Genomic DNA, 23,696 nt, shown 5'->3' on the forward strand with positions numbered 1-23,696 from the left:
GGGCCACATAGTAAATATTTTAGACCAACACCACGGCAGGGTTTGTAAGTCATAGCCATTATTTTATATTAATTCTAGAACCTGAATGAACATGAAGCGGTAACTTAACAAGGTTCTCAAATCATCCTGACGTCAGTATGAAAGAAAGCCTTGTAGAGGGGCGCCGGGGTGGCTCAGTCGGTTAAGCGTCTGACTTCAGCTCAAGTCATGATCTCATGGTTCATGGGTTTGAGCCCCGCGTCGGGCTCTGTGCTGACAGCTCAGAGCCTGGAACCTGCTTCGGATTCTGTGTCTCCCTCTCTCTCTGCCCCTCTCCTGCTTGTGGTCTGTCTCTCAAAAATAAAGAAATGTTAAAAAAAAAAAAAAATGTTAAAAAAAAAAAAAAGCAAGCAAGCAAGCCCGCCCTCTGGAAACCAAACCAAAGTAGAGTATTCACACCCAGTTGACAGGTGTACAAACACAAAGTGCCGTGAGGACATGCTTTTCTTCCCCTTCTGTTTCCATTTCTTGATAATATTTCCCCACAGCAAGGACTTCAAATTCCCGCCAAGTGTTAGGAATGACATGACCATCCGATCCCTGTTTTTTGGGGGTCAGGACTCCTGGCTGTTGGCGACTGAGGACACAAATCCAGGACGGGTTCAGACTCAGAGCCAGATGGCACCTACACCGCCTCATTCCTTGCCCACCCATGGCTTCTAGATGCACTTGGGTGCTCGTGGCCGCCCGGCCTTGACCCCATCACATCCACCGGCAGCCCCGTCCAGCGGCTCCGTGGCCGTCAGGGGTGCGCCCGCTCGTGCGCGGCTCCGCTCTACTGCCGTGCTCGGAGAGGCCCGCAGCCCTTCCACAGGAAGTAACGATGTATCGAATCAGGGAAACAGAAGCCTGGCCTCTCGAGAGAAGACAGTCCGTGTTTCCAAAATGGCCCAGTGGTGAAGGGTTTCCGTCCAGTGCGTCCCACACCCCTTTGCTTGTTCAAGCGTTGCATATTTAAATGCAATTTGGGGCCTTCCTGTGTCACTGAATAATGCACCTCAAAAACAGGGGTGGAAGTCTGGCACAAAGGTCTGTGGAACGGTAGACTATATTGAAAGCATACGTATTATAAATGAACAGTCAGATCAAACCCACAAAAACAAAACCGAATAAACCTCTTCTGCTATCTTAAGAAGCAGAAATTCTCAGCATTAAAAAACCAAAAAACAAACAAACAAAACCCAGGATGTGATCCAGAGATTAAAAATAAATAAGCATCTGCAGATGAGAGACACCTACGTCAAGCTAATACTCACTTTGTCTACACCAGCACTCAAAATGTAATTCCCCTTTTTGTTCCATTTCAAGGCAAAGATGGGGCCTTTGTGTTGCCCTAAGGTGCTGGCCAGGTTGCCTGTTACGTAGGGAAACAACAAACAGGTTGACTTCAAAGCCATGGTCGGCTCACTGGGTGATTCCACACTGGGGCACGCCTGCTCCCACCCCACACGAGGCAGGCCGGGCTCACCATCTTCCGTCCATATTCTCGCAAAACCATCATAGGAGCCTGTGGCCAACAGCGTCCCGTCGCTCTGCGGGCCAGAAAGAAACAGACAGCACCACCAACAGCTCAGTGGGGGCAGCGTCGAAAACAGAAGACGGCCCGTCAGCTGATCCCAGGGCGAGGCCACTCTCCCAGCAGGAGCTGGCTCCCAGGGAAGGGACAGACCGACCCTGTGCGCCTCCTGGAGCCCACACTGCTCCGAACCCACAACGTGAGGCACCGTGAGGACAGGCGCAGGAACAGGGGAAATACTGCCACCGCTCACCCCGGTGGCACAGTTACAACCACCGTATGAGACGTGACGGTAGTGAGGCTTAAGGAAGCTTTGAAAACCGTGCCTGCACATACGGAAGCGAAAGAGTACAGAAGTCACGAAGGACAGCGGGCTTCCCACGTCCAAATGCACGTGACGCCTGCTGTCGAGACAGCGAGGGGACACGTCCCCTTCCCCCGGTCGCGCCTCACATCCCGCCAGCGGAACGGCCCCCACCCCCGGAAAACCACCGGGCTCATCTTGCTTAATGATGGGAAGACGAGCCTCTGAACCCCCAGCCAGGGGTCTGCCCGACACGGCCTTGTGAGAAGCTCTCAGGAACAGAGAGCACCCGTACCACCGGCCCCCGGGCTGGGGGTGCTCGCCAACGGGACCGCCCGCTCCCCTGTGTTTCGCAGGGGCGCCCCCCGCGGCGCTGGAGGGTCTCCGGGGGCTTAAGCGTCTGGGTGGCGGCAGGGGCTTACGTTCCAGTCCAGGGAGGTCACGTCTTTATTACTGGGGACGTCATGGCCCCCTTCTCGTATACAGTGCCTCAACACGAGCTGCGTGGAGCCCCCGTTGCTGTTTTCGTTAAGGTTCCATATCCTTGCCGTTGAGTCTCCGGATCTGCAGAATGAACACGCACATGCACTCAGCGTCCGGGTCCAGTGGAAACAAAGCCCATCAGACTTCCGGGCGGCCTACGTCAGCTATCTCTGGCCCACGGCCTGTGTCTTCTTAATCACGCTCACGGGCCGTGTTTTCCTGCTCGCCATTTTTGCCGCTCTTAGTAATTGAACGTGTCTTTGCGCTGCTCTCCACCCCACTGAGAACACAGCGTGGAAGGAGGACTCCCTCACAGCCCGGGGAAGAGAGCGGCACAGAGAGCCCCAGGCCGTGCTCCGCACACAGAAGAGGGCAGCACTTACTCCATGAGGCACAGTTCCGGAAAGCATCTCGGACCCCACGGGCCCTGCAGCACCCACCACCTGGCATCCTTACCCTGAAGCTAGGAGATCGCTGACGGGGTTCCAGGCACAAATGAACACCTCGGACTCGTGGCCCCGAAGGACTGTGGCTTTGTTGGGTGGAATCTCAACGTCCCCGTCTATTTCCATTGGTTTCGAATGATTATCTGTCACAAGAGATAGGAAAAGACATGTGGCTGACCAGTATAAAAGAAACGCATTCTTGGGGGCACTTGAGTCTTAGAAACACCTTCTTTTCGTGTACTTAGTTCTATTACCTCTGACGATTGTAACTGAATCCTGGCTTTTGTGTAATGTAGTAAATATATGGCATTTTCTTAGTTCAACACTCTCCAAATTTGATAGAGAAATACAAATTTATTTATTCTTCCTAATTAGGGCCAGGCTAATGTCTAACCACCACCACGACACTGGGGAACAATGACGACAGCCAGCTAGAGCCTGAAGGTTGCTCTTTTCCAGATGGGGTGACACGTGTTATCTACGAGCACCTTTTGGAGGTAACACCTTTTTTTTTTTTTTAAAGTTTATTTATTTTGAGGGAGAAAGCAAGCACAAGTTGGGGGTAAGGGGGCAGAGACAAAGGAAAGAGTGAGAACTCTAAGCAGGCTCCGCACTATCAGCACGTAGCCCAAAGCAGGGCTTGAACCCATGAACCGTGAGCTCGTGACCTGAGACGAAGTTGGACGCTTAACCGACGGAGCCATCCAGGCGCTCCTGAGTATCACGCCTTTGTCTGTGAAGCTCCTACCGAAAGACGCCACCATTGTTGCAGAATGCCCGCCACCCCGCACCCCTGCCTGCAAACACCCTTGTACTCGTGGGGGTCCGGTGCCGTTAGCGTCCTGAAGTCACCTTTGTATCGGAGTTCTCGAGCTGAGCAGAACCGCCATGCTTTCTAAGCGGACAGGCCTCCCTGGATGAGCCACGGGATCCAGGTTCTGAATGCCCAAGGAAGCCTGGTGACCGTGGACACTGGCCGGGCTAAATGCCACCTGGAATCCATCCCGGAGGGCGGCTGTTTTCCTCCCAAGCGGCAGGAGAGGAAAGACTCTTGAAGGTCAGCATAAAATACCGCCTCAGACACCACGGTCTGGTTTCAACCTGCGCTGCAGCAACATGACGCAAACTGCAGGTGGCAGCAGGCCTCACGGAATAAAGGGAACGCGGAAGGCGGAGGACAACGTGGCAGGGGGGAGGTGGCCGCGAGCTGTCAGGGATGCTCCCCGGAACGAGGAAGTCAACCCAGAGGCACCCTTGGATCGAAGGCTCCGTGTGTGTGTGGCCAGTGTGCTTTAAGAAGCGTGCGTGTCTGCACGCAGCCGTGCTCCATTACATTTTCTTAGGATTTAAAAGGAATTCTGTGGCGCCCGGGGGGTTTCGATCAGTTAAGCATCTCACTTCGGCTCAGGTTGCGATCTCAAAGCTCCTGAGTTCGAGCCCCGCGTCGGGGTCTGCGCTGACAGCTCAGAGCCTGGAGCCTGCTTCGGATTCTGCGGCTCCCTCTCTCTCTGCCCCTCCCCCACTTGTGCTCTGTCTCTCCCCCAAAAATAAATAAAATGTGAAAATAAATCAATAAATAAAGAAACATAAAAAAATGAAAATAAATAAAAGAAATCCGTGCAATTTACAAGTTGGGAAAATTTCTGTCTTGGCAGACGTACGGATTTCTTAAAGTTCACCAATGCCAAATTGCTTTCCTTGACAGAAGATTAAGAAACACACACACAAAAGCACACTTCGAACTTAGACCCTGAAGCGGTCTTTGAGTCCATGAGCCGCAGATCAGAGCAGAGTCAGGTTCTCTGGATAGGACCTCGGGCTGATCTGTGAGCTGAACCCTCCCAGCGGATCTCGGCCGAACTCACTCAGCACGGGAGGCCGAATGACAGGACCCGTGGCCTCCACAAATGAAACCCTCTTATGTCGAACGGTAGTCACACAGTGCTTCTCGCTGCTGTACGAAAGGAGCTCTCAGAGGAGCCCAGTGCCCCAAAATCAGGGCTATGTGCGTCCAGACCGTCGCATCCAAGGACCTCCCGAAAACGGTGTGAAGCCCTCGCGGGCAAACAGCACGCGGACAGCACAGCGCCTAAGCACGCACGGCGGGCAGATCGCGAAGAGTCTAGCCGACTCACACAGACGGAGCAGAGAAACCGCCAGAAGCTCGCCCACCCCCAGAGCCCCGCACGTACTTATCGCGTGGGCTCCGTTCTCCTCCCCGTTCACCGTGGCCTCTCCGTTCTTTGGTGGATGTTGCTGAGCAACGGCTGTCGGGGCCGCCGTGGCCGTCGTGGCCGCCGCGGCCGCAGCTGCCGCGGCCGCGGCCGCCGCACTGGCCTGCTGCTGAGCGAGCTTCTCCCGGAAGGCCTGCTGCCGCGTCTGCACCACGTCGGGCATCACCGCGTCGATCAGGGACAGGGACTCTATGGGGCGGCCGTCGAACACCGTGCCATCCTGGGGAGAGAGCATGGGGATGGCTGTCAGTGCCCGGAGGGGAGCCAGTGGGGACTGGGCGTCCACAGCAACACCCGTGGAGTCCGCAGTGGGCTGGGGACAGGTGGGCACAGTGGGGTGTAGGGGATGGCCGGGAGGAGCGGGTGTGCACAGTGGGGTGTGGGGGACAGCTGGGAGGGGCAGGTGAGCACAGTGGGGTGTGGGGGGGGCATGGCCAGGAGGGTCGGGTGGGCACAGTGGGGTGTGGGGGGGGATGGCCGGGAGGGGCGGGTGGGCACAGTGGGTGTGGGGGACGGCTGGGAGGGGCGGGTGGGCACAGTGGGGTGTGGGGGAGGATGGCCGGGAGGGGCGGGTGGGCACAGTGGGGTGTGGGGGGCAGCCGGGAGGGACAGGTAGGCACAGTGGGGTGTGGGGGGGGATGGCCGGGAGGGGCGGGTGGGCACAGTGGGGTGTGGGAGGCGGCCGGGAGGGACAGGTAGGCACAGTGGGGTGTGGGGGGGGATGGCCGGGAGGGGCGGGTGGGCACAGTGGGGTGTGGGGGGCAGCCGGGAGGGGCGGGTGGGCACAGTGGGGTGTGGGGGGCAGCCGGGAGGGGCGGGTGGGCACAGTGGGGTGTGGGGGGCGGCCGGGAGGGACATGTGGGCACAGTGGGGTGTGGGGGGGACACGGCCAGGAGGGTCGGGTGGGCACAGTGGGGTGTGGCGGGGTCAGCTGGGAGGGGAAGGGGGCACAGTGGGATGTTGTGGGGGGGCGCACATGGAGATTCTGGGGTCATGACCGACTCCGTATTGGGTAAACACCAGACTGAATTGGGGCATTAGTGCCATCTGAACCTTGCTATTTCACGACAAAAAGTGCTATGCTGGATGCAGGGGTTCCCAGCGGGGAGCGACTGTTCCCTCTGAGGGGACATCCGGCAATGTCTGAAGACATCGTGGGCTGTCCCCACTAGACAGATGTAACTGGCATCTAGTGGGTGCAGGCCGGGGACGCTGCTCAACACGCTGGACCGTGTACAGGATGCCCCAGCACAGTCACCTGCCCCCACAAGGCGGCAGTGCTGAGGCTGACAAGCTGTGTGCAGGTGCTATGGCTGGTGGGCAGACCTGTGACCAACTACCCTTTTACACGGAAGAGGCAGCTCTTCAGAAACCCAAGGCCAATTTAGAGATACTAGCACAGTTCAGGATTTGATTCCTCGTGCACCCGTCTGTCCGAATTAACACCATGTGAACCTGCTGCCATTGAAATGACGTTCTGGGTTCAGGGTGTGGACTAAATCTAGCCGTGACATACGGACGACAGCACTGTTCAATTCCTACTCGTTTTAATTTAATTCCTCTTCTTCCCACAGCTTTTGATGCGCTGGCTTCTACTTGCAATGAAAAAGTTTCCACGCACACTTAAAAACACAGAAGAATGTTCTTTCCTTCCAAATCACTCCAGGAGCGCCTGGGTGGCTCAGTCGGTTAAGCGTCCGACTTCAGCTCAGGTCATGATCTCTTGGTTCGTGAGTTCACGCCCCGGGCCAGGCTCTGCGCTGACAGCTCAGAGCCTGGAGCTGCTTTAGACTGTGTGTCTCCCTCTGTCTCTGCTCCAAATATTAGTCATACAAAACTCAGTGCTTCTGGGTCGTGTCTGCTTAATGTGCAAACACGTTTCTGTACGTTCCGACCTTGAATTACCTCAGAAATCAGGAAGGCCGGAAAGACGTGAGTTTCAGCTGGACATGAGCTAAACGAAACGTGACACCAGCCGAGTTCTGGTCACGATACTATACTCAAAAACAAGCAAACGATACGAAACCCTACAAAACGTGTGAACAAGCAGCCGGTCACCTCGTCAACCATCTTCACCCTTCGGTCCCCACCACGGCGTGCCCGCTGTCGGCCAACGGGCCAGCGTGCTTCCGTATCGCCTGCCTTCTTCACATATTCATTCACACCTCAAGGGGATGACTACTCGGCCAAAAGTATCACGTGCCCAGAGTAACGAAAACACCTCCTAGTTTAAACTCTAAATGCACGTGGCCCCCCTATTTAATGACCGCAAGCCTAAGTCACCAATGAGACGACCTCTACGTTCTCCTGTACACACGTTGGAGCCGGCACTGCTGAGGAAGAGAAGCAGCCGTGAACCGTGAGGTCATGACCTGAGCCATCCAGGCACCCCAGTTCAGGTCTTCTGCCTCTGGGGTCATGCGCCCCTATCCCCACAGTTCACTGTTATGCAGGAAAAGAGACTAGACGGGACCTCGCGGGGCTGGTGGAAAACCGCCTCGGGCATCCAATCTAAGATGACAGAGGAGGGGCGCCTGGGTGGCTCGGTCCATGAAGCATCCGACTGTAGCTCACGTCATGATCTCATAGTCCATGAGTTCAAGCCCCACATCCGGCTCTCTGCCGTCAGTGCGGAGTCTGTTTGGGATCCTCTATCTCCCTTTCTCGCTCTCTGTCCCTCCCCCACTCGTGCTGTCTCTCCCTCCTTCTCAAAAGTAAATTAAAAAAAAAAAGAGGCAAGAGGAGATGACCACTGCCGGCAGAATGCACACAGGACAGGCAGAAATTTGGGTGTTTTCAAAGATGGGGTTTTTGCAAAATGGTGGGGGAACGGAAATGATAGAACACAGGATAGATTACTTCTGTACTTTTTTTAGATCTCTTTTTCATTCTGTTGTTTCAAGTTTATCGGTTTATTTTGAGAAAGAGTGAGCCCGAGCAGGGGAGGGGCAGAGAGAGAGAGAGAGGATCCCAAGCAGGCTCTGCACTGTCAGCGCAGAGCCCGAAGCGGGGCTCGAACTCACAAACCACGAGATCACGACCTGAGATGAAACCAAGAGTCGGATGCGTCACCCACTGAGTCGCTCAGGTGCCCCTCAAAGAGCTTTACAAAAGCTAGAGAGAAAGCTGAATCCGACAGGCTTGTGAGGATGAAGTCAGTTCAAAGCGAGAGACGGGACGGAGGCGATCCCGGCAGGATCCCGGGAGACGGGGAGGGCACCCACCTCGTTGATGCTGATCTCGGCCTCCACATACTGAAGTCCCTTCTGCAGGATGGAGATGAGGGCAGCTGGCGGCACTAGCGTCCCATTGATGTTGGACTGGCTGATGTGGCTCTCAATACCGAACGTGAACGCCGAGTGGGAAAAACCTGCCGCGACAGAGAGGGAAGCCGGGGTTTCGCGAGGCCCGAAGGCGGCACCACCACCGAAGTCGAATGTGCCTCGTTAGCGGGGCACACGTGGCCGTGGGACGCCCAGCTTCGGGTCTGGGGAGAAGCGGAGGGACGGGCAGGGTGGAAGGGATACAACAGGGTCAGACCTGCTCGCAGGGGACGGAGACACAGCTTGAGAGGTAGAGCCATTTCGGCGTTAAGAGCCAAACAGAGCCCAGCGTGCCCTGGCTAAACGTTGTGCCAGTGCACCTCTGGGCTTCCTCTCCGCCTTCCATCAGTCCCTCCGGAGCTCCCCGTCCCCGAGTGGCCCCCGACCCCGCTACAGTGCACACAGGGCACCTGTCTTTAGTCGGGCTCCGAGCGCTCAAGGCGGCTGGGGGTAAAGGAACCACACAAGCAAACATCCGAAGAAAAGGAGGCTGTTCTGGACCCGCTGGGGTGGCTTGAGCTGTTTCATCTGATAACTGGTCGTTATTAGAGATGCCAGCTCCCCCCACCCTTCCCTCAACACTCGTCGGTCAGGGTGGTGGTTCCGGAACGCAGCAGACAACGCCGGTTCCAGGAGGGGCGGCAACAACGCAGGGCAGGGGGCAGGAGCACTCATGACCCACGTGGGGTCCTAGGGCGATGGGGAACCCGCAGTGGCCCTTCCTCAAGGACAGTAAGGGGGCATCTTACTGCCGGAGTCCGCGGCTGATGCAGCCCTTCTCCACGAGGGGGCAGCCCAGTCTGCTGGGGGTACCGCGTTCACCTTGCTCAGTGTGGGGAGGCCGGGGTGCCGGGGAGCTGGGAAGCCTTGTGGGGTGGAGGCTGTGTGATTAACAGGGACCCCTATGCTCGGCTCCCAGGCTGGGGGTGCGGTGGGGCCAAAGGCACTTGTGACTCTGAACTCTCTCACCATTTATACTGTGGGAAGAGAAGGGAGCAGTTCTGAGGTGAAGCGTCTACCTGCCGGCTGCCCTGCCCACTGTTCACACACGGCAATGCTGGAGTGTCCCCGGCGTCTGTGTGTCCCACAAGGCTGGACCCTTCGGACCTGTCTCAGAGTTACCCCCTTGGTGTGGCTTCTCCTGGGCTGGGCCAGCCCCCCCGCTGCTTGTGGGGGTCCTGCAAACCCTGCTCCCAGGGGGGTCTCCCCAGGCAGCACGACCCATCCCCGCTGGCTCGTCCTACATCCTACGTGTGGCCCTCCAGCACGGGACTCCTCGGGGTCCCTGCCGCCCTCCCTCCCGCGGCTACAACGCCACCTTCACCCGCCACACTGACGACGGTGGCAGGGAGCAGGCCCGGCCTCCGTCGGATTCCACACGGCAGGCCCTGTGCCTCGCGCGGGCAGGACCCAAACAGCCGAGGCAATAACCACAGTGCTCAGCAGATGGGAATGTTCCTCCGTGAAAGGAGGCTTCCTGTGTGTGCGGCCTCCTCTCCTTTCTCTACTCTCCACTCCTCCTCAACCCAGGCCTGTCGGCTCCCCAGTGCCTGATTATAAAGAATATATAAAAACGTGGACTTTATTTCACAGAGTCGTATGGTAGCCGCTGTTGGTTTTACAATCCGCTGCACAGAGGCTGCGAACTGCCTCGCACAACTGTAAGCACCTAACTGAGGCCGCACGGGACTGCCCCTCCGAGGCCCTCCCTGCGGGCTGCCCCCCCGGCCTGCTCTTCTCCCTCCTCCTATGTGTCCCCCACCCCTGTGGCCGTAACGCATCCCCCACCCCTCCCCCACCCCACCCCTGTGGCCATAACACAACCCCACCCCTCCCCCACCACACCCCTGTGGCCATAACACAACCCCCACCCCTCCCCCACCCCACCCCTGTGGCCATAACACAACCCCCACCCCTCCCCCACCTCACCCCTGTGGCCATAACACATCCCCCCCTCCCCCACCCCTGTGGCCATAACACAACCCCACCCACTCCAGTGGCCATAACATAACCCCCACCCCCTCTGGTGGCCATAATACAACCCCCACCCCCTCCAGTGGCCATAACACAACCCCCACCCCCTCCGGTGGCCATAATACAACCCCCACCCCCTCCAGTGGCCATACACAACCCCCACCCCCTCCAGTGTTAACCAGTGACTATATCCTGAGTCTCAGCCCTGGTCTCAGCCCTGCTCTCAGCCCTGCTAGAAATCTTATCTCCAAGCTTTCATCTGTCAGGTTGCCAGCAGTGCAGATGGAAAACCCCAGGTGAGTGCACAGAGCAGGAGCAAGTAGGTTCCTGGCCCGACTCGCTCTTGCCTGGGGTCTTCACCATATACCCGGGGCCACAGTGATCTGTCCGTCTTACAAACTCCTGACTCTCCCTGCCTGCTGACCCACTCACCCGGCTCCTGCCTTCTCCTCCATCTGCGGTCTCGACCAGCTAAGGGCACGGGACACCGGATTTCGAGGGCCGTTTCTTATTCTCCTGGTTGGTATCTTTAAAGGGCCTTGTGCAAGGAATTGCACGAACAATAAACATGATAGGCAGGCCTTGTGTGGTGCGTCCTCTCCACCAGGCACCGCTCCAACAACTCGCCACGACTTCCCTTAAAGCCTCTTGGTAACGCTCTGCCTCGCTACCCCAAGTGCAACTTTCCCTTTTACAGGCCAGGTCTTGAGATCCCTCCAGGAACCCACAGGCCCCAGACACTTGGCTGGGGCTGAGATCCAAACCCGGGCAGTGGGAAACCACTCTTAGCTTCCTTGGTGACTCGACCTGAAAACATCTACTGATGCCGTAATCAGAGCACAGCACGGAGAGCAGACAAGGTTCCTAAGAAGAGGTTGATCTCAATGACTCAGGGGCAACAGCAGAAGAGAGGTCAAGCTTCTGGTGTATGTCTTAGTTTCTACAGTCGGCAGCTGTAACAAAATCCCACAGACTGAGGGACTTACAAACAACAGACACTTATTCCTCACGCTTCTGGGGGGTGGGAAGTCCAAGATCAAGGTGCCAGACAGACCTGGTGTCTGGTGAGGGCTGTTCTCCGGTTCATAGACGGCCGTCTTTTCCGTGTCCTCACGTGGCAGAAGGGGTGCGCTAGCTCTGGGTGGGGGCGGGGGTGGGGGGTGGGGGTCTCCTTTAAAAGGACACGAATCCCATGCGTGAGGATTCCGTCCTCACAACCTAACCACCTCCCAAAGGCCCCACCCGCTAACACAATTGACAGCGGGGGGGTCAGGATTTCAACATAGGAATTCGGGAGGGGACGCGAAATGCAGAGTATTTCCTTCCTCTGTCCCTTCTTTCTTCTCTTCCCAACACCAGCCACAGAACTGCCACTTAAGGCACACAAAATCGCAGGTTCCAACCGCATTACTTCCTTTAACCAAACCTGGGCACTCTGTCCACTATCTCTACAGGGCAGCTGCTCAGTTGCTGTGGTTATTGCCTTACACACGAGAAGAGTAAACATTGGAGAAATCAGGTAAGTGGTTCAAGGCTCACGCACACAATGAGCGACGCTGCAGTAAATGTCACCTCCAGACTGCATGACTCCAGGCTTCGCCGTTTCACCCGCCCCCTCCGCCGCCCCCCGTGACACCCACAAGCACAGGAACCAGAATTCTCAGCTCCTCTGGGTGGATGCCACCTCCGTTCCCAGGCGGGACACGCTGGTGGTTCCCGGTGCCGCACGGGCAACGTGTGAAGGACGAGGTGCAAGCTCACGTCTAACTCAACGCCCGTCCTTGATGTCCTTCTGCATCCGGGGGCTTAAATGCTGCCACTGAGGTTTCGTTGCCCGAGTTTCTGATCTCTCTCCGTGATAATGCTTTGCAATGTATATTGCACTTCTAGAAGGTGGCGAGGACAATGTTCAGTGAAGACGTGTTGCAAGACAGGGATGAAGCAGTGAAGATTAACCCAAGCGGCGGGAACCTAAGACTGCAAAGAGTGTGGGCGAGGGATCGTGACAATGAACTTCCCCTGCTGAAGCAAAGTGACTGAGCAGATAAAGGTATACGGGAGTGCCATGACCTTGAACACGTGTCATTGAAACTTGTGTCCCCTACTAGAGGGCACAGGAAATCATGACTGGAAACCAGATATCTTCAGAAACACATGCGGTATTGTTCCACGTCACTGCTGACACGAGTCCCTCCTATTTGCTTAGATTTACATTAGCTGCCGGGACGCCCGGATGGCTCCCTCGGTAGAACATGCAACTCGTGATCTCAGGGTACTGAGTTCAAGCCCCACGTTGGGCATGGAGACTACTCAAAAATAAATAAGTACATAAGTAAATACATAAATAAAATCACCTTAGCTTCATTTCTTTGGGCAAATCTATGCACGACCTCTCAATGTTTTTGGTTTCTTTTTGGTTTGGGGCTTTTTTTTTTCTTTAATCCATCTGTTTTTAAGACTTCCTTCTTGCAGGAGGGCCAGGTGGAGAAAATGTCAGCAACAGGCGGACCACTGGGTCTGCCCTCGATCCCCCATGAGTGGCTGGGCCAGGTCGCTTCATTTGGCTGGGCTTCTGTTTCCTGTTCTTCGGTATGGGGTTAGCAAGGACCTCAAGGAGCTGATGAGAGAAGCAGCTGTGACAGTGACACGGCCGACACACGGTTTTGAGTCTAGAGAAGACCACGAACCCGCAGACGGGTTCTTTCTCCACCTCTCCTCATTTGTGCAGTGAGGACACTGGACGAAGCAGTCACTCGCACACTTTGCAGTCCTGACGCTCTTTCGTGGTGGAACAGAGAGATGTTCACAGACTACGCAAGCAAGGCCTGCTTGAGCGCCTGGTCTCAGGCCACGGCGCCCACGGCGCCTGTGAGAGGCGCCATCTTGGAAGACTGGCGTCTCCAGACTGGATGCCTCTCCCCCGGGGGGGCCCACACTCTACCGTGCCAGCGCTGCTCTCTCCCCAGCTGGGCTGCAAGGCTAATGAGCGCATTCACCTCCAGTCTGCCTGAGACGTAGGACTTCTGGGCTTTCTGCCTCTTCGGCTTTCCTGCAGCTTTTGACGTACGTCTTCTTCCGCCCAAGGGGACACGCATACCAACAAAGCAGTGATATCAATGACAGAGACGGAAACACTCAGGACTGGCTCAATGGCAGGTGTGGAAGTTGTTACAAACAACTTCCGAAGAACAGGAAACAGAGGCCCAGCCAAATGAAGGGGAACAGAGAGCTTGGTGGCACCTCGACGGAAGAGCTGCGTGAGTGAGGGCAAAGCATTAGTGCCCCCGCTGCCTAACCCTCAGCCAGCCGGGAGTCGTTACTGAAGCCAGCAGGCCTGCTGCCTAGGAAGAGGCATCCCCACTACCTCTCTCGACAGCAGGACTTCTCAGCCGTGGCATGACTGACATCGGAGCCACGTCATTCCTTGTCGTGGGGACCGCTGTCCTGTGCCCCACAGGGCGTTGAGTAGCACCCCTGGGCTCCCCCCAGCCGGATGCCAGTGGCGCCCCCCTCCCAGTCTTGACAGCCCACAGTGTCTCCAGGTACTGCCTGGTTGACCCTGCCATGCTTGAAAACCAGTGACCTGAGGAAGTAACCCTCAAGAGACACTATCCGTGGTCCACTCCCATTTCCACTCGATTTCGAAACCCAACAGGTACAGAGCTGCCGGTGAAAATCAAGCCACCCTCTCTCTCTATGCGAAGGGGTCACAGAATTCAGATAACACACAACGATGCGGACCAGCCATTGAGCTGAAAATATTTCCAAGGAGCAAAAAAGGGTGTGATCATGATAAACTGGGAAAGCTTTAAAATAAGCACTACGTTTTAGATGAAGCACGCAAGACCTTCAAGAGTAAAGTCCTTTCCATCTTCCTCGTGAGAGAGGGAAACAGCGTGAGCATGAATTGGTCTCACCCAACTAGGCAATAAAACGAGATTTAAAACAAACAGAGCGCTCGTTTTCTGTTTCTTGCCCTCCCCACACCGCTAGACCATACCTCTCTCACAAATGGCTTCCCACACCACTTGAGTTAGCCGTACAGTGAACCATTCTGCCTGCTTAATATCGGCCTGACACATCAGCAAAGCCTGCTGGATTATCACTCGCCGGCCCTTAAAAATCCTGCTGATTTGGCAGGGAGATGCAGACACGGAACGCCAGGCAGACGTGGGGTTGGTTTTCCGTCTTTAGCTGCAACAGATACCAAGGGCCCCAATCTGAGGCATCTTTGAAAGCAGAGTCTTTATTAAATACTTAATGAGCCTGGAATACAGACATCCACCCAAAGCCCACGCACGGCATGTTTATTTCGAACTGTCTCGATCGAGGGAAGGCCAAGCCTGGCCCACTGCTTGTATCTGCAAATAAAGTTTTATCGGAATAAGGCTACGCCCACGAGTTGATACATTGTGTGTCACTGCTTGCGTGCGACGACGGCACAGCCAGCCGAGTATCTGCGACGGACAGGCTGGCCCACGAGGCTGAACATAGTTACAACCTGCAGCTTTATGGGAAAAGGAAGCCAACTTGTGTGTGCGTGTGCACACGTGCGGAAAAAGAAACGTCACGACCTCCTAGATGTTTTTCATTCCTTCCTGCTGTGGACTCGATGTCTGTCTCCCCTCAATCCCTACGTTGAAACCCACTCCGTGAGGCAATGGTGTTAGGAGGCGGGGCCTCTGGGTGGCGATTAGGTGATGAGGGTGAAGTCTTCATGAAAGGGATTAGTGCCCTTCTATCAAAGAGGCCCCCAGAGCTCCTGTGCCCGCTTCCCGTCCGTGTGGGGTCCGTGTGGGATCCGGTCATCCCACGGAGACCATCCGCGAAGCAGGCGGCGGGCCCTCAGCAGACACCACACCTGCTGGTCCGCCGGTGTAGGACGTCCCGTCTACGAACTGTGAGAAAGCAGCCTCTGTGTAGAAGCCACTCGGTCCGCGGGATCCTGCGACCGCAGCCCAAAGGCACGGAGACCCGCTTCCACTGTGCCTGACCGCGTGGAGGTCGACAGCAGCAGACGGGGCCTCCTTCTCGCTAGGCAGTGGCAGACAAAACTGTCACCCTAACGGCACCCATTCGCCACGGGGACTCCGGCTTTCCTGCTCGAAGCGGCTAGAGCCCGCAGGCTGGGCAAGCCCCGCGCCTCAGCAGGCGCCTCGAAGCCCCTCAGACGGTGCCGCGGGGCCGGGGCCATGTCTCCGAGCTTCCCCTGGAAGGCACAGACAGGAAGCGGAGGGGGCGCCTGGGCCGGAAACACGTGCCTGCTCGGCTAGAGGATGACCCTGCTTATTCCGGTCTCTTGGTCCAGAATACTGGTTGGTGGGTCTCGAGTGAGGGCGATTCTGTCCCCCAGAGGAAGACCTTGGCAATGTCTGCAGATACGTTCGGTTGTCACAGGTGTGTGTGGGGGGCGGGGAGGGTGCTGCTGGCATCTGGCAGGTAGAGACTAGGGACGCTCAGCATCACACAAGGCACAGGACGGCTCCCATGACAGAGTGACGGGGGCCAAATTTCAACAGCCGGAGGTTGAGAAAGCCTGCTCCCGAGTACCCCCTGTTCACCGCTCCTGACACCTGCTTATTAGTCACCACGGCTGTGGCCAGGCGTCCTTGCTGCCCAGAGGCCTATCTCGTCCCCTCAGGAGGAAACGGCTGCTGTCTCTCCTGAGATGCCGCGGCCCCTGCACGAAGCACTCTCTGCGTTCGTGCGTCTCCCAGCTGCCAAGAAGACGCCTCCTGCCTCCAGGAAGCCCATCTGGATTCCCTCCATCACGCACAGAGCAGCCTCCTCGGGGACAGCCCCCCGCGGCTCACGACAGGTTTGTGTCAAGGAAGCTGAAGGAAAGCTAAAAGAAACCACTGGGGTGGATGTAGACGAAGGGTGGTAAGAAACTGAACAAAACGGAGTCCTTGCTATTTTCAGAGTGGAGCTTGACGGAGAAGGACAAGAATTAAGGGCGTAGGTACAACAGCAAAACAGAAGGAAAACGGGTTTTAAACAAAGAGGACAGTGCCGTACGAGGGGCAGTTCAAACAACCACCAAAGAGCACTGCTGGGCATACACACACCTGAAGAGAAAAACTATGACGTTATTTGAGAACAAGAATAAAGGTGATGATATTCGGTGCTTATTATGTGGATTGGCCCTCTCCAAGAATTAGCTCAGAGAGCTGGCAGCAGCCTATGAGTTCGTCATACTGACTCCGTGTAAGCGATGGGGGAAACTGAGTCACAGAGCAGGTAAGCGATTCCCCCAAGGGCACGCAGCCAGCAAGTGGCCATCTGACCGACTCCACGCTCTTCACTCACAACACCACACACTCCCGAAACCTCGAAATGATTCAGGCAGACTTTAGAAAAGAGGAAGAAGGTCGTCTAGTTCAGCCATACGATTTCTAGTCCATCTTTTAGCCAAGTAAGTTGCAAACAAGTTCTATGTTGCAAAAACTAGGCCGAATGCTTTCTGTATTACAAAAAGCAAACAAGGATGAATTGTATCTTTCAGACACACTCCCCTGATGAGAGCTGCCTCTGGAATAAGAGTGACGGCGAACAAGCCAAATCAGACGCAGCGAGGGAGGAACGTGGTACTGTTTCTTTGCGGGTGTGAAGTCGGCACTCTTCAGCAGGTGCTATGAGGCCTGGGTCTGCCCTCCGCGGCTCTCTGGCTTCCTTTTCTGGCGACCAAACAGGCACAATTAAACAATCTCCGAGGTCTCTTTCAAACCTAAGATTCCGGGTAGAGGGAAAAAGGGACCTCACCGTCCCATCAAACCCACAGGGCTTTAATTTAAAGAGGTGACTGAGCGGCCACCCAGAGGGGTTCAGGCCATAGAAAGAATGGATCGCTTGTAAGTCCCAAAAGAAGGGGTCTCACCACACCACACGGGGCCACGTGCAGGGACCAGGAAGCCGCAGAAGACAGAGGACAGGACATTCCTGGGACTACACTTTCACCAGTATAACGGAGAGGCAGTAGCGAGGTGGGGATGTCCCCAGGGGACGGGAAAACAGGCAGTTGAGAGTCTGTGGTTGGGAGGTTTGTAAAACGACTCGAGCGTGCCTGCGAAAGCCGTCCTGTGAGGGACAGGTGAACGGCCTTGGCCGCTGGGAGGGCCCTGTGATTCGGGGGTGCCCGACGGCCACCGGCTAAAGCACGGATCCACTCTCCACGGCTCCAGGGCAGGGATTTTGCAAGAGTCATTCTGAAAACAGAACCAGGGACCGCTCATTTGTTATGGGGCACTTCCTTTCCTTTCTTCGAATATCGACATTCCTGTAACATCCCTATCCACGGGGGAATCAATATTTCCTGGATCGTAAAAGTTTGTGCAACACGACGGCAGCTGTCTGGCAAGCGGCTGTCTTCCTCTCGGGGTGGGGACGGGGGTGACTTAAGGTGGTGGGGGCGGGGCGGGAGCTGACAAAAACAGATGGAAGGGAGGCCAAGGGTCATGACATGCTAGCTGGGTCACGTAAATCAGACACACAAACACACAGACACACACACGGAGCGAGAAGCTGTCAACACAAAAGGTGACAGGATAAGAAAACACACACCCTCACATCTTTGGAGGCTCATTTGCGGTCGGTTCACTTCTCCTGTTTGGAAGCTATGGATTCGTCTCACCAGACGGTTACATCTGCTGCCCAAGAAGCAATTCTCACCGAACGAAAACTCTACTGTGACCCGTGGCAAAAAGCACAGAACTATGTGGAGAATTCTTTTGGACTGTGTCTTCATCGCCACATGTGCTCCTATGAGCTTTACATTCAATCTCTTTATATATACATGTGAATGTAACACCACATGTGTGTGTGTACATATGCGTCTATATAAAATCCTCAAGACCGAGCCCTCACCTTCTCTCCTAATTCTCGGACATTCTGCCACAGAAAACTTGAGTGCAGCGAGGACGTTTTTATGGGCTGCAGCCCTGTTCTAGACGACCCGCACAACATGGAATTTGGTGTAAAATGGACCGTCTTGGACGGCGCCCAAAAGAAATACCAGAAGGACCTCGTTAAAATAGGGTTTCGCTTATAACATCTGGCCCGGACCCCAAGGGTGGCGGCTGAGTCCAGCACGGGCCTCTGACTAGTGCAGACCGAGAGGCCTGCCAAGATTTTAATATCCTCTCAACATGGGAAACATCCAGGAGGGGAAAGCATTAGTCAGGTTATAAACTAAGGTTGTTACTTCCTCCCAACAACTGGCTGGGGCAGAGGCGGCCCCGAGAGCGGCTCACAGAGCCGCCTGCGCTCAGCCTTCCAGAGTGTCGCGGGACCTCCGGGCGCAAACATACCGCCTGCTGGCACCCCAGCCCCCGCGAGTCTGAACCCTCATGGATTTGTTATTTGGAAATTGGGAAACACACGAGCACAGAAGCCAAGCCAGAGATTTGTAATGGAGAGCGTCATTAAAAATTACAAAAAAAAAAAAAAATAACTTATGGGGGCACCTGGGTGGCTCAGTCGGTTGAGCGTCCGGCTTCAGCTCAGGTCACGATCTCGCGGTCCATGAGTTCAAGCCCGGCATCGGGATCGATGCCGTCTCTCTCTGTCCCTCCCCACACGCTCCCTCTCTCTCAAAAACAAATAAACGTTTTTAAAAATCTTTTTAAATTTTTAAAAAATTATGACGTGGGGAAAACACAGAGAAAGCAATCTGGAAGACAGAGGAAATAACTCACATAAATAAGTACACTTGAATAACTAAACCTGATACAACCAGTGTTCTCATGTAGGAGAATTTCTTCCAGCCCCCTTTGTCCCTGCAAATTAGTCTGTATGTTAATTCTTACGATCGCAGAATTCCGTGTTGCTGCTTCTTTACCTAACGCAACGTAAGCACGTCCCCTGGGCGCTAAGTGGACTTGACGGCCACCATTCGGACAGATTCTCCATGTTCCCCCGTCCTTTGCTCCCACAACCTCCAGATTTACTGTCAAAGATGAATCTGTGGCTTCCACACGCACAGGGCTCCAGCCTTCAGCCGCCTGGCGCTCAGCTGCTGAACCACCTTCCCAGTCCTTTCTGGTCCTTCCTCTCATTCTGCATCCTTTGTCGCCCCCGGCAAGGGGGTCCTCCTCCCCGAACCCTCAGGGCCTTCTTCAAGCCAGCCTCTTGACTGTGCTCGGCACGTCCTCCTTGGCTTGCTTGCACAACTGTAGCTCAGGTCGCAGCTCCAATGCCACCTTCTCTCCGTGTGCTTTCCTGGGGTCCTGGGGTCCCTTCGCGTACACCTCCGGTGTTAGGTCTATCAGCCTCTGACAGGCGACCGTTAACCAAAACAAGCCTCCGTCCTCATCTGTGCGTCCACACTCGCACATAGGTAGGGCAGTGCCGCTAACAAAGGACAGGCCCTCGGGAGGAGGAACCGAAAATCATGCCAACTGCTCTATTCCAGGACATCGAGGCCTCCCTGATGGCATCCAGACCTCTGATGTTATCCCAAATTCACTCGCATAGCACAGGGGTGAACATTTTCAAATCTAAGTTCTTTCTTAAATTTTTTTTAATGTTTATTTATTTTTCAGAGAGACAGAGCTTGAGCGGGGGAGGGGCAGAGAGAGAGGGAGACACAGAATCCGAAGCAGGCTCCGGGCTCCGAGCTGTCAGCACAGAGCCCCACGCGGGGCTCGAACCCATGAGATCATGACCTGAGCCAAAGCTGGACACTGAACTGACCGAGCCACCTGGGCGCCCCGTAAAATCTAACTTATTTATTTTAACGTGTATCACGCAAATGCGACTAGAGGCACATCTCAGCAACGGTTTCAGCTTAAGGAAAATATTAGTAAATGTTAATAAAGCGTGGCAAAAATGATGCGCAGACAGCTGAGGCTGGGAAATATGCACGTCGACGTGGGAGGGCGCAAAAGTCTGCAGAGGGACAGAGACGTACGGAACATGCACCACACGCACGGGGGGCTGCAGGGGAGAGGCGGAAGGAGTGCCCGCGTTCTCTGCGGGCACACGACATCCTGGCGGCCAGGTCTGGCCCCTCACCTGCTTTTGTACAGAAAGGTGCCCTGGACCACAGCTGCTGTCATGTACGTATCTGCCAGAAAGACATGAGCAGCTGGGCCAGAGACTAAGCTGCAGAGAACGTTCTCTCCACCCTGATCTAGGGGAGAGACCTGGATGAGAGGGCAGGGCCGAGAAGGGCCGAAGAAAGCGAGCCTGGATCCCACAACTTGTTTTCTGAGACCGGCAGAGCCCAAGACCCAAACCTGACGAGGACCCTGGGAAAGGACCTTCACACCCCAGCCTCTCTCCCTCGGGTAACCGCGAATATACCAGACCCGGCATTAACACACCAGATTCGGCAATACGGAGAAAGGACGACATGTCCGGGCCAGGCGGGGCCCATGCCAGGAATGCAGGCTTTCACGTCAGCAAGCGAATCAGTGAATTCCCCACAGTAACAGAGTCAAGAAAAATCATTCAAGAGAGGAAGATTCAGGAGCCAGATGGCCCGCTCCGAGCGCTGCCTCTGTGACTTCCCAGCGAGGGGCCTGGGGCCAGGGGCTGCCTCCTTGGGGCACTGGTTTTCTCACCTGTACACAGAAACGAAGCTGCACCTGCTTCCTGGGGGTTAAAGGTTTTCTCGGTCAAGGGCTTAGAATCCTGCCCGACACAGTGACTGTGCCCAGTAACGTCAGCTGAGTTGCTACGATGGAGCCGTGACGACGGGGACAGGAGCACCGCTGGCAAGAAACGTGGAGTGGCCGGCTGGCAGACAAGCGGGTGACAGAACAGACAACGGAGGCAGGAGAGAAGATACGAGGGGAAGCTGGCAGACAATCTTTGGAGGGGAGGTCCGTGGTCAGGATGTGGCAACGGCGGTCGGCGGGATGGCATCAGGACGTGCCTGGCAGCATGAAGCCAAAACGCCGGCAGGGAAGGCAAGAGAGGCTGGGGTGCCCAATGCAGAGGTTGGGGTGCATGCCAGGACTTGGGGAGAAAGCAGCGTGCTGACTTCAGACACAGATGCGGGAGGGAAGGGAAAGGACGTCACCTTGGGGTCAGTGGCATCTACGAAGCAAGAGAGCAGCGGCGGCCCCGGTAAAGTGACATTTGGTAACTCGGGAGAGAAGGGACAGTGTTGCGGCCGACACTGCGTATGACTTGCTCGTCTGTGTGGAAGGAAGGACGGGAACGGCAGGAAGTTGGCGGCAAATAAGATACATGAAGGCTGGACACGTTTCAGGTCCCATCGGAGCTTCAGAGGGGGCAGGCGTTAAATGTAATGGTGTCTCAACTCTGAAGACAGGCACCTTGCTAAGCGGCTGTTACGTCTCTGCGAAAAAAGGGAACTTGAGCCATCCCAGACTTCTTCACGAAGTCACGGCACACACCTCATGGGCACCTTCAAAAGAATCGAAGGGTGGTGGTTTTGGTTGGTTTTTTTTTATGTTTGTTTTATTTTTGAGAGAAAGAGAGACAGAGCATGAGCAGGGGAGGGGCGGAGAGAGAGAGGGAGACACAGAGTCCAAAGCAGGCTCCGGGCTCCGAGCTGTCAGCCCAGAGCCCGACACGGGGCTCAAACCCACGAACCGCGAGATCGTGACATGAGCCGAAGTCACACGCTTAACTGACTGAGCCACCCGGGCGCCCCAAGACAATTTATATTGTTCTTTTTTTTTTTTTTAATTTTTAATGTTTATTTATTTTTGAGAGAGACAGAGCGCAAGCAGAGGAGGGGCAGAGAGAGAAGGAGGCACAGAACCCAAAGCAGGACCCAAGCTCTAAGCTGTCAGCACAGAGCCCGACGCGGGGCTCGAACTGACAAACCGCGAGATCATGACCTGAGCCCAAGTCAGACACTTAACTGACTGAGCCACCCAGGTGTCCCCTAAAGGACTTTTTTGATGTTAATACCAATGGAAATTGTTTGGCAATATTGAGCAAGATACACATTTAAACAAGTGTAACTTACTCAAAAAAAGTTTTTTAATGTTTATTTATTTTTGAGAGAGAAAGAGAGAGACAGAGAGAGAGAGAGAGAGAGGAAGAGGCAGAGAGAAGGGGAGACACAGAATCTGAAGTAGGCTCCAGGCTGTCAGCACAGAGCCCGATGCGGGACTCAAACCCACAAACCGCAAGATCATGACCTGAGCTGACGTCACGTTCTCAACTGACTGAGCCACCCAGGCGCCCCTAAACAGCTATAGCTTATAAACAATCAAGCGATTTTCATTTTTTAAAGTGATTTTCATTCTGATTAGGCTTTTCCCCCTCTAACAGATCTATGAGCACAAGAATGGCAAATTTTGAATCTTAGCTTCTATGCACAAATTAGAACAGTAAAGTCAGCAAGGACGACACAACTCGAATTGCACGGGAACTGGGGTGGTCGTGATGTGATTATGAACGTCTGGGACACGGGAAAGACCAAGTTCACGATTCCACTTTGTCACTCTGAGTGGCCTTATGACCAAACCAAAAGAACAGTTTCGCAAAACACATACACTTTTTGAACGAAGAGAAACTCCTGTGCAGCTACCAGCGTTCCAAGAGGTTTGTAACACAACAATTCCCACGCACGGGGGTGTTAAGCGGAGGACCGGGGCCCTCCAGACTGTACCGTGCAAAGGGAACACGGAGGTGCTTACGTGGTGGAGGAGTGTGAATTGCGGATGCCCCAAAGCTGGCCAGGGGAACGTTTTATTCTTTTCTATGGAGAAGGCGTGGGTATCACATTCTCCAGCTACTTACCCGCCCCTACGTTTTCCAGTCGGTTGTTAATCAAAGTACGACATACACGCCGATTCAGAAATGACAGATATGGGTCCACAACCCAGCTTTGAACTCCGGGACGGTGGCGGGATGAACAGCCACCCATCAGCCAAGGTTTCCTTCTGTCCCTCTCAGCAGGTGCTGCCGGCTCACGTGACGGCCGCCCAGTGAAAACCCCGCACGCCCAAGCTCGTGTGCTCAGGACACTTCGCAGGTGTCATCGCACATGCCAGGAGAATTAAGTGCCACTGAGCACATCCATGGGGACAGCACATCTGTACGTGTGAGCTTACCTTATGCTGGGCCACGCCACACACACTCTTCCCTTTTTTTTTTTTTTTTTAATTTTTTTAATGTTTATTTTTGAAAGAAAGAGAGAGACAGAGAGCATGAGCAGGGGAGGGGCAGAGAGAGAGGGAGACACAGAGTCCGAAGCAGCTCCAGGCTCGGAGCTGTCAGCCCATAGCCTGATGCAGGGCTTGAACTCTCGAAATGCAAGATCATGACCTGAGCTGAAGTTGGACACTTAACTGACTGAGCCACCCAGGCGCCCCTTCCCTTTCCTGATGCCAATCTGTTTCTTTCTCCCCTGAGCTTTACGGAGATATAAGGGACATGTGACATCCTGTCAGT

General features: G+C 55.1%; 1 protein-coding gene across 1 annotated transcript; it reads right to left on the bottom strand.

Annotated features, from left to right (window-relative positions):
• Nucleotides 1-1,259: 1,259 nt before the first annotated feature.
• On the bottom strand, nt 1,260-21,720 carry LOC128773746 (F-box-like/WD repeat-containing protein TBL1X). Its single transcript, XM_053891227.1, has 7 exons — nt 20,882-21,720; nt 8,247-8,392; nt 4,981-5,242; nt 2,799-2,931; nt 2,282-2,423; nt 1,508-1,571; nt 1,260-1,393 (listed from the first exon to the last, which is right to left on the bottom strand). The coding sequence occupies exons 1-7, from the start codon at nt 21,183-21,185 to the stop codon at nt 1,275-1,277; spliced, it is 1,170 nt and encodes a 389-aa protein (XP_053747202.1). The 5' UTR covers nt 21,186-21,720; the 3' UTR covers nt 1,260-1,274.
• Between the last annotated feature and the right edge of the window lie 1,976 nt (nt 21,721-23,696).

Source organism: Panthera pardus, unplaced genomic scaffold (assembly GCF_024362965.1).
Source record: "Panthera pardus isolate Hobbes unplaced genomic scaffold, ASM2436296v1 HiC_scaffold_262, whole genome shotgun sequence".
Classification (NCBI taxonomy): domain Eukaryota; kingdom Metazoa; phylum Chordata; class Mammalia; order Carnivora; family Felidae; genus Panthera; species Panthera pardus.

Excerpts from the sequence above, each read along its gene's own strand:
- LOC128773746 (XM_053891227.1), bottom strand. The coding sequence starts at position 21,185 with ATGCCATCCCGCCGACCGCCGTTGCCACATCCTGACCACGGACCTCCC. Across the intron at positions 8,393-20,881 it reads AGCTTCGTTTCTGTGTACAG|GTTTTTCCCACTCGGCGTTC; the intron begins GTGAGAAAACCA and ends CTGTCGCGGCAG. Across the intron at positions 1,572-2,281 it reads TGACCTCCCTGGACTGGAAC|AGCGACGGGACGCTGTTGGC; the intron begins GTAAGCCCCTGC and ends TCTGGCCCGCAG.